Raw genomic sequence first — 14,489 nt, forward strand, 5'->3', positions numbered from 1 at the left:
ACTCATTCTATGAATTTATAATATCTTATCCAGGAGTCCAGGCCCCCAGGCCCTCCTCCCTCAGACCCAGGAGTCTAACGCCCTGATTTCCTCCTTCAGGCCCCCAGGAGTTTGGGAATCCCGAGGCCACTAGGTCCTGGCTTCCGAGTGTCGAAATTCTCAAGTTCTCCTGTAGTCCACGAGGAAGGTACTACTGGCGAGCACGCACGTCAGGTGGGAACAGGCTGATAAATCTGAAACGCGCAGAGGAGCGCAGCCTGCCAGCCGCAGCGCGGTGGCGGCGGAGCAGGTCTCTAACCCAGGCGCACCTGCCGAACGCCGGGAGCGGCGTGAACGTGACGTCATTGGAACAGTGCGCAGGCTCGGCCCCTGCCCCGCCTCCAGCGCGCGGCCCCGCCCACGGCCGCGGAAATCCCAGGCCCGGCCGCCGCGGCGCCGAGGCCCGCCCTCGTGGGCCCCCGCTCCCGGCCGTCCACGCCCCGCCCCTCTCGGAAGCCTCCGCCCGGAGCAGAGCTGGTCCTTCCCCACGTGGGAAGCCGGCCGTGAGCTCCTCGGAGCGACCAGGCGGCAGGTCTCCGGTGGGCTCGGCGTCGGACCCCCGCTCCTGCCCGGCATGAACCGCTACCTCCTACCGCTGTCTGTGCTCGGCACGGCGGTGGGTGGCGCCGTGCTGCTCCGGTGAGTGCGCGCGCCGGCGGGCGGGCTGGCCCCCGGCAGGTGGGCGGAGGGCGGGAGAGAGGCCGCCCCGGTGGTCGCCAGCCTAGGGCTGGTCCAGGCAGCGTGGGGGGCACACCTAGGAAGGGCCGAGAGGGCAGGTCACGGCCCAAGGTCACCCCGAGGGCAGGGGCGGGCCCGGGCCCTTGCAAGTCTGCTGGTTCAGACTTCCGCGCTTGTCAGTGTGACCGAGTACGTCCTGCAGACTTGTAATGGGCAGGCCCCATGCGTCACACGTGGCCCCGGTGCAGGGAAAACGCAACCCACCCAAGCTCTCGTTATCCGCAGAGATGCAAACCGAATAGCCCAACTCTGAAGAAAGGATTGTATTGCATGGGATATATGCATAATTCGTGTCTTTCCTAGGCTAATTCCCCCCGCAAAAACCCCACAGAAAACCCAGCTCCCCAATATTCTGTAGCAGCACTGAATGGTGGACCTTCTGCGGCAGGACCGCAGGACCTTCTGCGCTGATGGAAGTGTTTCACATTTGTGCTGTCCATTATGATAGCCATCGCCTGTGGCCACTGAGCGCTCCAAGCTGCTGTATGAGGCCCACAGTTAACAATATTGTATTGTACTGTGCACTTAAAAACTTAAGAGGGTTAAGTGTTCTTACAGCAGTAAAAGAAAAATATGTAATTTTATTACATATGTAATTTTATTATAGTTACACAATACAAGAGATAGGCTGGGAGGCCTGAAAGTAATTGGAATATTGAAGTACTCTTTTTTTTTCTTTTTAAAGATTTTATTTATTTATTCATGAGAGACACAGGCAGAGGGAGAAGCAGGCTCCTTCTAGGGAGCCCGATGTGGGACTAGATCCCAGGACACTGGGATCACAACCTAAGCCAAAGGCAGATGCTGAACCACTGAGCCACCCAGGTGTCCCTCTTTTTTTTTTTTTTTGGGCATGAAGCGTAGACTGTCATCTCTGAATAATTACCTTTGCCTTCCCTGTGATGAGGCTTCATTGCGAACTTGTTGCTCCTGATCTGATAAAGTCTTTTTCACGGGGTTGGCCCATATCTTGTTATTTATAATTCATTACACTCCAGCTCTGTAATAGTAACTAGGTGTTTTTGAAAGTTCTAGAAAATGGAGATAATTCTTTTGCAGATGGAAATAATTTTCCCTTATAATAAAATTCATCAGGTTTGGTTTATCGTTATTCATACTGTTGACTTTCAGGGCTGACAAAGCTGAAAATAGTAACAATAAGAAAGTGACAGCATGGGATAGGCAGAATGAAAGGTAGCTGAATGTCCTGGAGGAAAAGTATGGCTATTTATTTTTAAATAATTTAAAGTAAAAAAATTGGCCCTGGAAGGCTGGCGGTCTCTATGTTGCACAGGGCCCTTCTGTCATATGGAAGTGGCATTGCCTACTTGGTCAGTCCCCTACTGGTGACATTCGCTTGTTTCCAGTATTTGGCCTCTGGGGAATGTGGGTAAAGGGTAAGACCCCCCCCCCCCAAAGATGTGCATGTCCTAGTGCTAGAAACTGTGAAGGTCTTCCCTTACCTGTTACAGGGGATTTTGCAGGTGCCATTCAGTTAAGGACCCTGAGATGGGGAGGTGATCCTGGGTTGTCCAGATGGGAACCCAGCATGATCACCTTGGTCTTTAGAGTCAGTGACCTGAAGGCCCTGCTGACTCTGGAGATGGAGGAGGAGGGGCCTCTAGGAGCTGGAAAGGTCACGGACCGGCCTCTCCCCTAGAGCCTCCAGGAGGAGCATGGTCCTGCTGAGACCCTAGCCTTATCCTAGTGAGACTTGTTTTGGACTCCTGCCTGCAGAGCTATTGATTACCCGCACATGGTTTTTACCCACCCAGCTTGTGGTAATTTGTTACAGCAGCCATGGAGACCAATACAGTGGGTCTTTACAAAGTAATGATTGTCATGTTGTGGCACCTCCTCGCACAGAGCTGTGCTGAGCCTTTGCCTGTACCATCACACTGGCCCCCACGGAGTTATGAGATGTCCTTCTCATCTGTCCTTTGGGGGAACACAAGCTCAGTGGGGTCATTTGCTCAAGATCATTAACAGGGGCATGTGTGGTGGGGGTGCAGACAGAACTGATGATTGTTTCTTATCTTCAGAGACTACATTGCGGGCGGGGCCTGTCCCAGCAAGGCCACCATTCCTGGGAAGACCGTCATTGTGACTGGCGCCAATACAGGCATTGGGAAGCAGACGGCCTTGGAGCTGGCCAGAAGAGGTGCTTTTTCTGCTGAGGCTTGGCGTGTGAGGTTTGGGATGGAAGGTTTGGTTTCCTGGGGGATATTAAGGTTGCCCCAGTTTGGGCTGCACAGGGCAGGAGCCAGATTTATGCCAGCCTGCGCCAGAAAGGCTGGTGTCCCTGAAAGAGGCAGGGGAGACTCTGGGTCTCAGAGGGGGCTGCGGACACCCAGCGGTTGTTGGTGTTGATTTTTCTCTCTGTGTTGGCCCTCCTGATGGCGGGGCTGGGGCTGGGGTTAGAGATTGTGGAACAGAATCAGGTTTCAGTCTCTTCCAGGCTTACTACTCAGGTGTTTTGTTGAAGGCCCTTTAATTTGGGTTCATTCAGTGTTTTTCTCACAGTGGGAGTGGGGTTATGGAGGAAGTCCATGGAAGAGGAGGAAGGGTGCCCTTCTAGGCACACTAAGATCTCCTTCAAAGTTGGAATCAGTGGATTACCTGTTGGATCAGGCACCAGACAAGAAGTCAAGGATTTCGGTTTGAGCAGCAAGGAGACTAGAGCTGCCACCAGCTGGGGCGGGATGGCCGTGGCAGGGCAGGTGCAGGAGCTGGGGGAGGTGGGAAATGTTCTTTGGGCTTGACAGTTTGGGGTGGCCTAAGGAATTGGTCCTGATGGGCTGAGCCAGAGCTGCCCGTCCACCCCTCAGGTCAGAGCGGTGGGGGCTGTGATGATCGACAATCCCCACCACCCTGTGGGCTTTCCCCAAGGAAGGGGCACGTGCTCCGCTGTCCTGGGGGCCGGGTAGCAACTGAGGATGAACAGATCTGGGGTCAGATGAGTTCCCTCGTGGACCGTGTGAGGGGCAGTGGGGTGTGTAGGAGGCAGCTGGGCCCAGTGGTAGGCAGGCAAGCCACATGGGTCCATGTGGTCAGTGTTGTGGCTGCCTGTCCTCCTCCAAACCCTGGTTCTTCTCACTTCTCTAATTTTTTTTTAAAGTTTTTCTTTTATGGCCATATTAGAACTTAATATTTTTATTTATCTATTTTTTAAAATTTTTATTTATTTATGATAGTCACACAGAGAGAGAGAGAGAGAGAGGCAGAGACACAGGCAGAGGCAGAAGCAGGCTCCATGCAATGGGAGCCTGATGTGGGATTCGATCCCGGGTCTCCAGGATCACGCCCTGGGCCAAAGGCAGGCGCCAAACCACTGCGCCACCCAGGGATTCCCATATTAGAATTTAATGCACACATCACATAATTCGCCCACGTAAAGTGCACACTCTAGTGGCATTTAATGTATTACTAGAGTTGTATGAACGTTGCCAATCGTTTTTGATGAAAATGTTTTCATCAAAAGGACAGCTTGGTCCTCTGAGAGGTCACCCTGGTTCCCACCCCTCCCAGGGACCTCCTGTGGATCGGCCTATTCCAGGTATTTCATAAACACGAAATCCTGCACCACATATCTTTTTGTGACTGGCACATTTTATGAGCACATTTATGAGGTCCACCTATGTTATACCATGTGTCAGTGTTTTGTTCTATTCCGTGGCCGAGTAGCATTCCAGGCTCTGGATGTAACACCTTGTTCATTTCTGCTCAGCAGCTGATGGACACAGGGGTGGTTTCCATCTTTCGGCTGCCGTGAACAGCGCAGCTGGGGGCTCGTGTGTACACACTCTTGAGCAGACCTGTGTTTTCATTTGTGTTTGTTCTCTGTACTGGGCGAGGATTGAAAAATTAGTTTTTTCCTATCCCGGGCTTCCAGGAGGCAACATCATTCTGGCCTGTCGAGATATGGAGAAGTGTGAGGCAGCGGCAAAGGAGATTCGTGGGGAAACCCTTAATCACCGTGTCAGTGCCTGGCACCTGGACTTGGCCTCTCTCAAGTCCATCCGAGAGTTTGCAGCGAAGATCATTGAAGGTAGGCGGGAGGATGCTGGCCTTGTGGGGCGAGGTAGGTCCTGGGCGGACACAAGTCCTAGAGTGTGGTGCTGGTAGACCATGGCCCATGTTTGTGGACGGGTGCAGATTTCTACAGGTGACGATTATACATTCTTATATTTTCTGACCTTCTCATGTGAACATATATTACGTTTCAACCATTTACATAAATGGTTGAAAGAAATTAAAAGAGTATTTCTGGATATGTGAATACTGTATGGAATTCAAATATCAGCATCTGTAAATAAAGTTATTGGCACACCGGCGACAGCAGAGTTCAGAGGGACAGGCTGTATGACCTGCAAAGCCAAAAAATCTAGTCTGGTCCTTTATAGGAGAAGTTTGCTCTGTGGGATCCCTGCACTGTAGGAAGACGCACTCCTTCGGCATTAGCTCCTACAGGATGCAGAGGCCCAGGTGAGGCCAGATGTGCAGGCAGCTGGAGGGTGAGTTAGCTGGGTGAAGGCGGCGGCAGTGCTGACTTAGCCAGCAGTTCCGAAGTGTCCTGGCTCTCATGGGTGATGGGTGATTCCCGGGACACAGAGAGGAGTCAGAGTCAGGCTCTGCGCCCACAGCCCGGTGAGGGATACGATGTGGGATAGCACAGAGTACCTGGAACTCCCACTGACCTTGTTGGGTGTTTCTTTTTGCTGATCCAGGGATTAGGCAGGCCTTTTTCTGCACTTCGTCACACAGGTGACTCACTTTCATTTCATGTCCCACCAGATGTTTTCAGAACTGGCTCACGTCTTTATGTTTTCGAACAGGAATAACATTTACAGGATTAAACATTCAGAAAGGACAAATGGTGATTCAGCCAAACACCTCCCTGCCGCTAGCTACCAGATGCTTTCCTTAGATGTGTCCAGTGTCCTTGTGTGTCCTTTTGGACACGGTTTGTGCATTTATAAAGCAAGCAGGTGTATGTACCTATATACCTCCCCTTGGCTTGCTTGCTTATTTATTTATTTATTTAGAGCGAGTGAGCAGAAGTGGAAGGGGAGGCGGGGGGGGGGGTGGAGGAGGGGGGAGAGAGAGAGAGAGAGCGAGCGCGAGCGCGAGCGCACAAGAACCTTAAGTAGGCTCCATGCCCAGCACAGCCCAGTGTGGGACTCCATCTCATGATCCTGAGATCATGACCTGAGTCGAAACCAAGAGTCAGAGGCTTAACCGACTGAGTCACTCAGGCGCCCCTTTCTTGGCTTTTTTATACAACCAGAGCCTATTGCATGTGTGGTGCTGTGGTGCTTTTTCTCTCCTACTCTACCAGCAAGTTCTAGTGTTATCTTTTATCCAGAGGGGGAAACTGAGTCACAGAGAAGCTGTGTGACTTGACCAGGGTCCTGCGCTGCTCAGGATAGAGCTGGGGGTTTGAACTGTCGTCTTGACAATTCTAGAGCTTGGTTTCCTGATGGCTGTGTGACTCCCTCCACCTTCAAATAAAGCCAGAGGCTCTGTTTACTAGGTGCTAGATAACTAGTGTGTTATCCCCGCTGTTCCCAAAAACCACTGTGAGAGTGTCACAGGTTCCACTGTGTTCCCTCAGAAGATGTGTTGGAGTCCTAACCCCCAGGACTCAACGCGAGACCTGATTGGAAGAGAGGGTCTGTACGGAGGTGATGAAGTGGAAATGAGGTCATCGGGGTGGGCCCTCATCCAATGACTGGTGTCCTCAGAGGATGGGGAAATCAGGACGCAGGCAGATGCGAAGGAAGAGGCCGGAAGATAGTGGCCAGTCACCTGTGAGCCCAGGAGAGAGCCTGGCACAGATTCTTCCCTCACTCCTTGATCCTTGGGAAGAAACAGCCCTGAGATACTTGACCCTGCACTTCCTGCCTCCATAACTGGGACACAACAGGTTCAAGTGGCCTGTCATGTGATAGTTTGTTATGGCAGCCCTGGTTAACTGATATGGGGAGGAAGGTGCTGTTTTTCATCCCATTTTACTGACAAGGAAAGGGAAGCTCGGAGAGGGACGGTTGCTTTGCCTGTGAAGCGGCCAGGGTCTGGGATGGGGGGCGGTGCTGGCTTTAGATAGGGATCTGTTTTGTTCAGTTTTGGAGGCCAGAAGTCTGAGATCACAGTCTCAGGAAGGGACCAGGAGATCCTTTCTGCTTCTTTCAGCTTCTGGCAGTGGCCGTTGGTCCTCAGTGATCCTTGGCTCATCGATGCATCATGGCCTCTGTTTCCCCATGGTCCTCAGTCCCTGTCCTGCTGCATTAGGGCCTACGCTGTGACCTTATCTTAACTTCTTTACTTTTTGCAAGGACTGTTTCCAAAAACAGGTTGCATTCCCAGGCTCTGGGTGGGCCTGAATGTTTTAGGACAGTTCAGCTCAGTGCAGGGGTTGTTTTACACCAATTGCGCTGGTGCTCCAGGCAGGCATGCGACTGACATACCTGCCCTCACCCCTGTCTCCTAGAGGAGGAGCAAGTTCATATCCTGGTCAACAACGCGGCCGTGATGCGGTGCCCCCACTGGACCACCAAGGACGGCTTTGAGATGCAGTTTGGTGTTAACCACTTGGGTGAGGCCACAGGCTGAGGGCTATGTGGTGTCTGTATGGGCCTGGGATGTAGGCAGGGTCCCCAGTGGGCCAGGCACACTGGGTCCTCCTCCACTCTCCAGGGCAGCTAGGTGTGGGGCCACCTGGCAGTTCAGGGAATTGCCTCCTCATTGCTGGATGCTCCATTAGTTCTTTGGCTCCTCCGTCCATCTCTTGGTCTCTTGACCCTTCGTCTGTCCTGTAGTCTGTCTGCCTGTCAATTACTCTGTATACCTGTTGTCACCCTACATGTAACTGGAATTCTGTTAGTAAGGGTGTGGGGTGGGGTGGGGACAGATATCAGGTGGGCACCAATCACTGGATCAGGGCCCACCCTCATGACTTCATTTTCACTATAAAGACCTCTCTCCAGATACGGCCACGTGCTGAGGTCCTGGAAGGTCATAATGCACATGACCTGATGGAGCTGCAAGGGAGTCTGGGAAACATAGTCTTTCACTGGGCAGTCCTGTACACAGCCAAACATTCTGTTGAAGGAGAAAGGGAGGCAGACCGTCCCCTAGCTGACCTCACAGGGTTCTAAGAGGGCCTTACCTCTGGGGCTGGGTCACTCTTTGCTGCGGGGCTATTCTGAGTGCTGTAGGATGTTTAGCAGCATCCCTAGCTGCCTCCCTGGATGCCAGGAACACCGCCTCCTCTCTCTGCAGTTATGATGAACAAAACTCTAGACATTGCCAGATGTCCCCTGGGGGAAAGAACTGGCCCCTGTTGAGAGCCGTGGGTTATCGGGAGGGTCAAAGAAGGTAATGTTCTCAGTACGATCCTCTGCACCAGGTAAGAATTCAGTGACAATTTTCTTTTTTTGTTGTCCTTCACCCAGGTCACTTTCTCTTGACAAACTTGCTGCTGGACAAACTGAAAGCCTCAGCCCCTTCACGGATCATCAACCTCTCATCCTTGGCCCACGTTGCAGGACACATAGACTTTGATGACTTGAACTGGGAGAAGAGGAAGTATGACACCAAAGCGGCTTATTGCCAGAGTAAGCTGGCCGTCATCCTCTTTACCAAGGAGCTGAGCCGGCGGCTGCAGGGTATGTGTGTGTGAGCCTCGCTGGCCTTCCTCTTCCTCTAGCTCTGAGCCTGGGACAGTCCTGCTATGACCCTGGACCGATGGAAGGTCAAGCATCAGTCCCAGAACAGAGCAGGTGGATGTGTGAAACACATACCACCATGTTCGGTGGTGCCTGAAGCAGACATCACTCATCAGTCGTGGCATCCTTCCCTGCTCATCCCACACAGGCATCTAAGTCATTGGTGCTCTAGGCTAGTGATTCTCAACCATGGGTGATGTGGATGCCCCGGGGACATTTGGCAGTATCTGAAGATAGTTGTGGTCCTCGCTTCAGGGAGTGGAGGTGGGGTGGGTGTTGCTACTGGCAGCTAGCTGCTCAGCAGGATCAAGAATGATCTGACCTCAGTGTGCACAGAGCTGGAGTTGAAAGGTACCCTTTGCCCTGCTCCTCAGAGAGCATCCGTGGACCCGCAATGTCAGCTGGGCTGGGAGCTTGTCACCACTGCAACATCTCAGACCCCACCCCGACCCACTGCTTCAGATTCCCTGGGGGTGGGTGGAACCTAGCGGTTTGGGTGTCTCAAGTGCTCCGGGTGATTTTTACATACGCTCAGGTTTGGGAGGCTCTGCTCTGGGCAGTCATGCAACAGAGCTGCAATGCAAGATGAAACCCCTCAATGTGGAAGTTTCAGAGCAAGAGGGTGCTGTGGGTTCAAAGGTAGGACATGGCACAGTACTGGGTAGCCCTAGAGCTGAGAATGGGCAACGTCAGCTTTCCAGGTGGGGTGTGAACCTGACGTTTGCCCACTCCCTCATCCCTCCTCTTCTCTCCCTAGGCACAGGCGTGACTGTCAATGCACTGCACCCTGGCGTGGCCAGGACAGAGCTGGGCAGACACACAGGCATGCACAGCTCTGCCTTCTCCAGTTTCACACTCGGTAAGAACCCTCCTGGCCTGGGGTCCCTTAGCGGAGCCCCTGCCCTCTCAGCTCAGGGCCTAGGACTCTCTTCAGTATATTAGTCAGGGTTCTATAGAGAAACAGAACAAATAGGCTGTATATAGATGCTTGGAGGGATTTGTCATGAGGGATTGGCTCATGCATTTATGGAGGCTGAGAAGTCCCATGATCTGCCATTTGCATGCTGGAGGCCTGAGAAGATGGTGGTGCTGTCCCAGGCCAAACTGGTATCCCAGTCGAAACCCAAAGGCTTGCAAACCAGGGGAGTGATGGTGTAGGTCCCAGCCCGAAGGCCAGGAGCACTGATATCCGAGGGCAGGAGATGGATGTTTCAGCTTGAGCAGAAAGAGGGGTAATTCGCTATTCCTCCGCCTTTTTTTCTGGTCTCACCCTCAGCTAAGAGCATGGTGGCTTCCCATATTGGTGAGAGCAGATCTCTTTCCTCGGTCTACTGATTCCAACACTGATCTCTTCTGGTCACATCCTCATGGACACACGCCAGAGGAAGGCTTTGCCAGCTTTTTGGCTCCCCTTGGCTCAGTCAAATTGATACAAAACTAATATCACACTCAGAGACTACATGAGCGGCTTCGCTCTGCCCCCTCCCCTGTATCTCCTGGGATGCCAAGCATGAGTCTACATGTGTATTCAGCCTAGTGGCCTCAGAATAGCCCCAGGAAATAGGCTAGATGCTGTTTGATAAGAAATTGAGTCCCAGAGGAGGGGATTATGGAGCTGCTTCCTGGTTGTGCTTGGGGCGACTCCACCTTCACCCCAAACAAACTGTGCCACCTGGGGAAGCAGCCTCACCACTTAGGTCCTTAGTTGCCTTAACAACACAGGAGGGCCATCCTAGTGCCCTCCTCACACTTACTGGGAGGATGAGATGGGCCTTAAAATGGCCAGCCCAGGGCCTGACCAGCTTTTTTTTTTTTTTTTTAATATAAAAAAAAATTATTCATTCATGAGAGACAGGCGGAGAGAGAAGCAGGCTCCATGCAGGAAGCCTGACGGACTCGATCCCGGGTCTCCAGGATCACACCTTGGACCGAAGGTGGCACTAAACCGCTGAGCGCTGAGCCACTCAGGCTGCCCCACCTGACCAGCTTTAAACTGAATAAATAATTAGAGCTTTATTTTTTATTTTATTTTTTTATATAAATTTATTTTTTATTGGTGTTCAATTTACCAACATTAATTAGAACTTTAGAACTAGTATTTGTAATCCTGAAAATCATTTACTGGGTGGTTGCCAGATAGCAAGGATTTTAAGCTGAGCCTGGCCCCAGAGACATTTAATAAATAAAAGCTATTTTAAAGCAAGGTGGGATAGGGTAAGGACTCAGAGATGACTGAGCCTCCATTTGCCTGGGGAAAAGCTGGGGAGGCTTGCTGGAAGAGGCCCCATTTGGGCTGGTCTCTATGTCTGGAGGGATTTGGCTGGGCAGTGCCAGGGAAAGGAGCTCCTGGTGGAGGGAACCTCAGAGGCACAGGCCTGGAGGTGGGCTGTGTGGGACTGCAGTGTCACCTCTGGCCTCTGGGCCCCAGGCAACCCTGGGGTGGGGGTGTTGGGGGGAGAGTAGGGTGTTCATGTCCTCCTCCCTGAACGTGTGTGGACTGAATGCTCTGTGGGCTGATTGCAGGGCCCATCTTCTGGCTGTTGGTCAAGAGCCCCCAGCTGGCAGCCCAGCCCAGCACGTACCTGGCCGTGGCAGAGGAATTGGAGGGTGTTTCTGGAAAGTACTTTGATGGACTCAAAGAGAAGGCTCCAGCCCCGGAAGCTGAGGATGAAGAGGTAGCCCAGAGGCTTTGGGCTGAAAGTGCCCGCTTGGTGGGCTTGGAGATGTCAGGTGTTTCCTCAGTGAGGGGGCAGCCCCTCCCTAAATAATCTCAGGGAGCAGGTGTGAAAACCACGTGGGAGGCGGAGTACCAGGATGGAGCCGCAAGGCCAACCCAAGCTGGCTGCTCTGTCTGCAGCGTCCTCTGGGTGGCAGTGTTGCCCACGGAACGCTGACCGAGATGCCCACGTCACCCTCTAGGTGGCAGTGTAGTTTGTGCGAGCCTCAAGACTACTGCTGTCATGCCCAGAGGGTCCTCTAGGAGGCAGTATTGCCCAAAGAACGCTGGTTGCCATGCCCACGTCACGCTGGTAGGGATCAGTAGCTGCCCTTTTCTTCTCAGGCAGTGGCAGGTGCGCATCTGGCCGTCAGACACCTGCCTTGAGCGTGGAACTGGGAATCGCTGAGGGAGGAGGCCGCTCCGGTGTGGCCGTGTCAGGAGGGCCACTGGTGGCCACGGTGCAGACCTGTGTGGCCATTGGGAAAGTTGTCTGCCAGACCCAGTCAGGTTCATGGTTCCCTGTGGGACCGTGCACACCCTCAGTCGCCTCTCTGAGCCTCGGTTTCTCCCACTGTGAATGTGCAGAATAACCTGACTACCTCACAGGACAGCATGGTGATGAATGAGTTGTCGCCTGGCTGGATCAGTGGCAGCTGTGCGTTCCTTGCTGCTGAATGTTCACTTACATGTGCCATACCCTGGCCGAGCTGCCGGAACACCCCTGAGGACAGGCCCGCACAGATGCCAGTCCTCGGGACAGCTGTGCGGCTTGGGTGACAGAAATGGGGCTGGCACTCAGCTCCTGCACAGACCTGGGGCGGGGTGGGGGGGGAGGGCCTGCCAAAAAGCTCAGTAATCAAGATACAAATACTTTAACATTAAAAAACCCGTACCATTTGAGATACTTGTGGACGCCAGGGATACTGTTCCATGTCCTAGGGTATGCAGTTCAGCAGCAAATGGCCCTTCCCCAAAATGGCCCTTCCCCAAATGCCAAAAGTGCCGAGGAAGGGGAGTTGAAGACGGCTCAAAGCTTTATAAATACACTTTTCTTTTTGCTACCACATCAGACCACAACAGCCAAAGGATATGTTTGGGATGAACAGACTCGGGTGGGCACCTTCCAGCCTGGAGCCCAACGATCCCACCTCCCCCTCTCCATGCCTTCTGACCTCCAACTGTGGGCAGGACCCAACCACTCACTTCCAGTGAAAAGAACAGAGTGAAGCTGACGGAATGTCTGATTCTGGGATTAGGTTACTGCCGGGCATCTGTACTGCTAGCATGTACTGCCTTGTTGCAATAGTGCTGTGAGCCACCCTCTGGGGGGCCCGAGAGCTGGGGCAGCCAGGAGGTGAGAACCCCTGGAGCCTGTCCACCACAGGGATACACATACATGCACAGCACACATACATAGATCACATGCATGTGCATATCCTTATACAATGTGTGCATTTCTTACTGTGGGATCAGGGAAAAACTAGTTTGAGAAATACTTCTACTGATAGTACAGTAGTCTGAGAGTAACCTCGAAACCTCTGGTTCTCTAAATATGTATAGGATTCATCTGGAGGGACACCTGGGTGGCTCAGTGGTTGAATGTCTGCCAGGACCCTGAGATCGAGTCCCACATCAGGCTCCCTGTGAGGAGCCTGCTTCTCCCTCTGCCTATGTCTTTGCCTCTCTCTGTGTATCTCTCATGAATAAATAAATAAAATCTAAAAAAAAAGAAAAAGATTGTCTGGAGGTCATGGTATTTACTACATAACAAAAATACAATGATCAAAATCAAGAAAATAATAATGGTGCTAATGTCTGATATCAATCTATAGACATTGAAATTTTATCAATGGCAATGTCTTTTATAGCAACCCCCACCCCCCACCAAACCCCACAAAATTATTTTCTGAGCCAGTATCCAACCTGGAATCACACTTTGCGTTAGTTAGCATGTCTCCATAACCTGCTTTAAATTGAATGGTCTTTCTCTTTCATGAGTTGGATACTTCTGAAGAGTCCTGGCCAGGTGTTTTATAGAAAGTGCTTCAATTTGGGTTTGCCTGTGACTTCATGATTAATTTAGGCTATGTGTTTTTGGTAATACCACAGGAGTGATGCTGGGTCCTTCAAGATGCCTTATGTCGTCAGGAGACGTCCCATCATCGGTGACATCAGTAATGACAGCCTTGGGCTGGCAGAGGCACACAGGGCACAGAGCCTTGCTGCCCCTGGGCACGTGGCTCCCTGCTCCTCCACCTGCTCACCCAGCCGGGAGCTCCTGCATGGGCTCTCTGCTCACCTGTCGTCCACAGTTTGGGTGGGTCTCTCAATCAGGGTCCCGTGTCTGCATATCTGGGGAGTGGGCACGTGGATGTGATTCAAGCAAGACCAACCAGACCTTCTTGATTTTGCATCTTGGTGGGGCTTACACCAAGAACAGTAACTTTTGTTCCAAATACGCCTGTGGGCTTCTGTGTGTTCAAGCTTTGCAGGGCTGCTGTAATAGATGGCCATAAACTGGGTGGCTTCAACAATGCACACTTACTCTCTTCACGTTCTGGACATCAGAAGCCTAGAATGGGTCCTAGGGCGAATGTCAAGTGTCAGCCAGGGCTGTGTTGCTTCTGGATTCTCAATGGGGAGAATGCTTCCTGTCTCGACCAGCTCCTGGGGGCGCCACATCCCTAACCTCCTGGCCCTTCCTCTGTCTGCAGGGCCAGCCACCTTGGACCAAGTCCTCACACTGCCATCTTTCTCCCTCTTCCCCTCTTTTAAGGACCCTGGTAATGCCATTTGGCCTGTCTGGTGATCCAAGATCACCTCTCACCTCTACGTCAGCTGGTGAGCCACTGAATCCCATCGGCTACCTTAATTCCCCTTTGCCATGCAAAGTAATAGGGTCTGGGAATTAGGACGTGGACCTCTTTGGGGCAGCCACTGTTCTGCCTACTACACCATCCTCTTCAAAACCTGCTTCCTTAGCTTTTCTCGGGTGTGAACTGCCCGGGATATCATTCATCAATTCCTTGCCGCTTCTATGAAGCAGAATCAGCGTCACTGGGGTTGCTTTGCTTCAGGCAAGTCAAATGAAGTGAGTGGATGTTACCACTAACTCCCCACTACTTGCTTTTTAAAAAGTCCTGGTTGTGGAGTAGGTGAGGGCGCCTGAGTGGTTCAGTTGGTTAAGCATCTGCCTTTGGCTCAGTTCATGATCTCAGGGTCCTAGGATCGGGTCCCGTGTTGGGACCTCTGAATAGCAGGGAGCC

At 52.3% G+C, this 14,489-nt stretch overlaps 1 protein-coding gene across 7 annotated transcripts; it reads left to right on the forward strand.

Annotated features, from left to right (window-relative positions):
- The first annotated feature begins 411 nt into the window (after positions 1 to 411).
- Positions 412 to 13,761, forward strand: RDH13 (retinol dehydrogenase 13). 7 transcript variants are annotated; one of them, XM_072843772.1, is made up of 7 exons: positions 414 to 678; positions 2,820 to 2,938; positions 4,670 to 4,825; positions 7,268 to 7,372; positions 8,232 to 8,444; positions 9,262 to 9,363; positions 13,333 to 13,761. In XM_072843772.1, the coding sequence occupies exons 1-7, from the start codon at positions 614 to 616 to the stop codon at positions 13,737 to 13,739; spliced, it is 1,167 nt and encodes a 388-aa protein (XP_072699873.1). In that variant the 5' UTR covers positions 414 to 613; the 3' UTR covers positions 13,740 to 13,761. The 7 variants fall into 7 exon arrangements, with proteins under 7 accessions (XP_072699881.1, XP_072699905.1, XP_072699873.1 ...); XM_072843797.1 differs by lacking the exon at positions 13,333 to 13,761 and adding an exon at positions 11,028 to 12,958 and having other exon boundaries at positions 473 to 678; XM_072843763.1 differs by having other exon boundaries at positions 478 to 678; positions 2,820 to 2,964; positions 7,270 to 7,372.
- Positions 13,762 to 14,489: the final 728 nt, after the last annotated feature.

Source organism: Canis lupus, chromosome 1 (genome assembly GCF_048164855.1).
Source record: "Canis lupus baileyi chromosome 1, mCanLup2.hap1, whole genome shotgun sequence".
In the NCBI taxonomy this organism is placed as follows: domain Eukaryota; kingdom Metazoa; phylum Chordata; class Mammalia; order Carnivora; family Canidae; genus Canis; species Canis lupus.

Coding starts and splice junctions, on each gene's coding strand:
- RDH13 (XM_072843763.1), top strand. CDS start 614: ATGAACCGCTACCTCCTACCGCTGTCTGTGCTCGGCACGGCGGTGGGT. Junction 7,373..8,231: donor GTTTGGTGTTAACCACTTGG/GTGAGGCCACAG, acceptor TCCTTCACCCAG/GTCACTTTCTCTTGACAAAC. Junction 9,364..13,332: donor CTTCTCCAGTTTCACACTCG/GTAAGAACCCTC, acceptor GTAATACCACAG/GAGTGATGCTGGGTCCTTCA.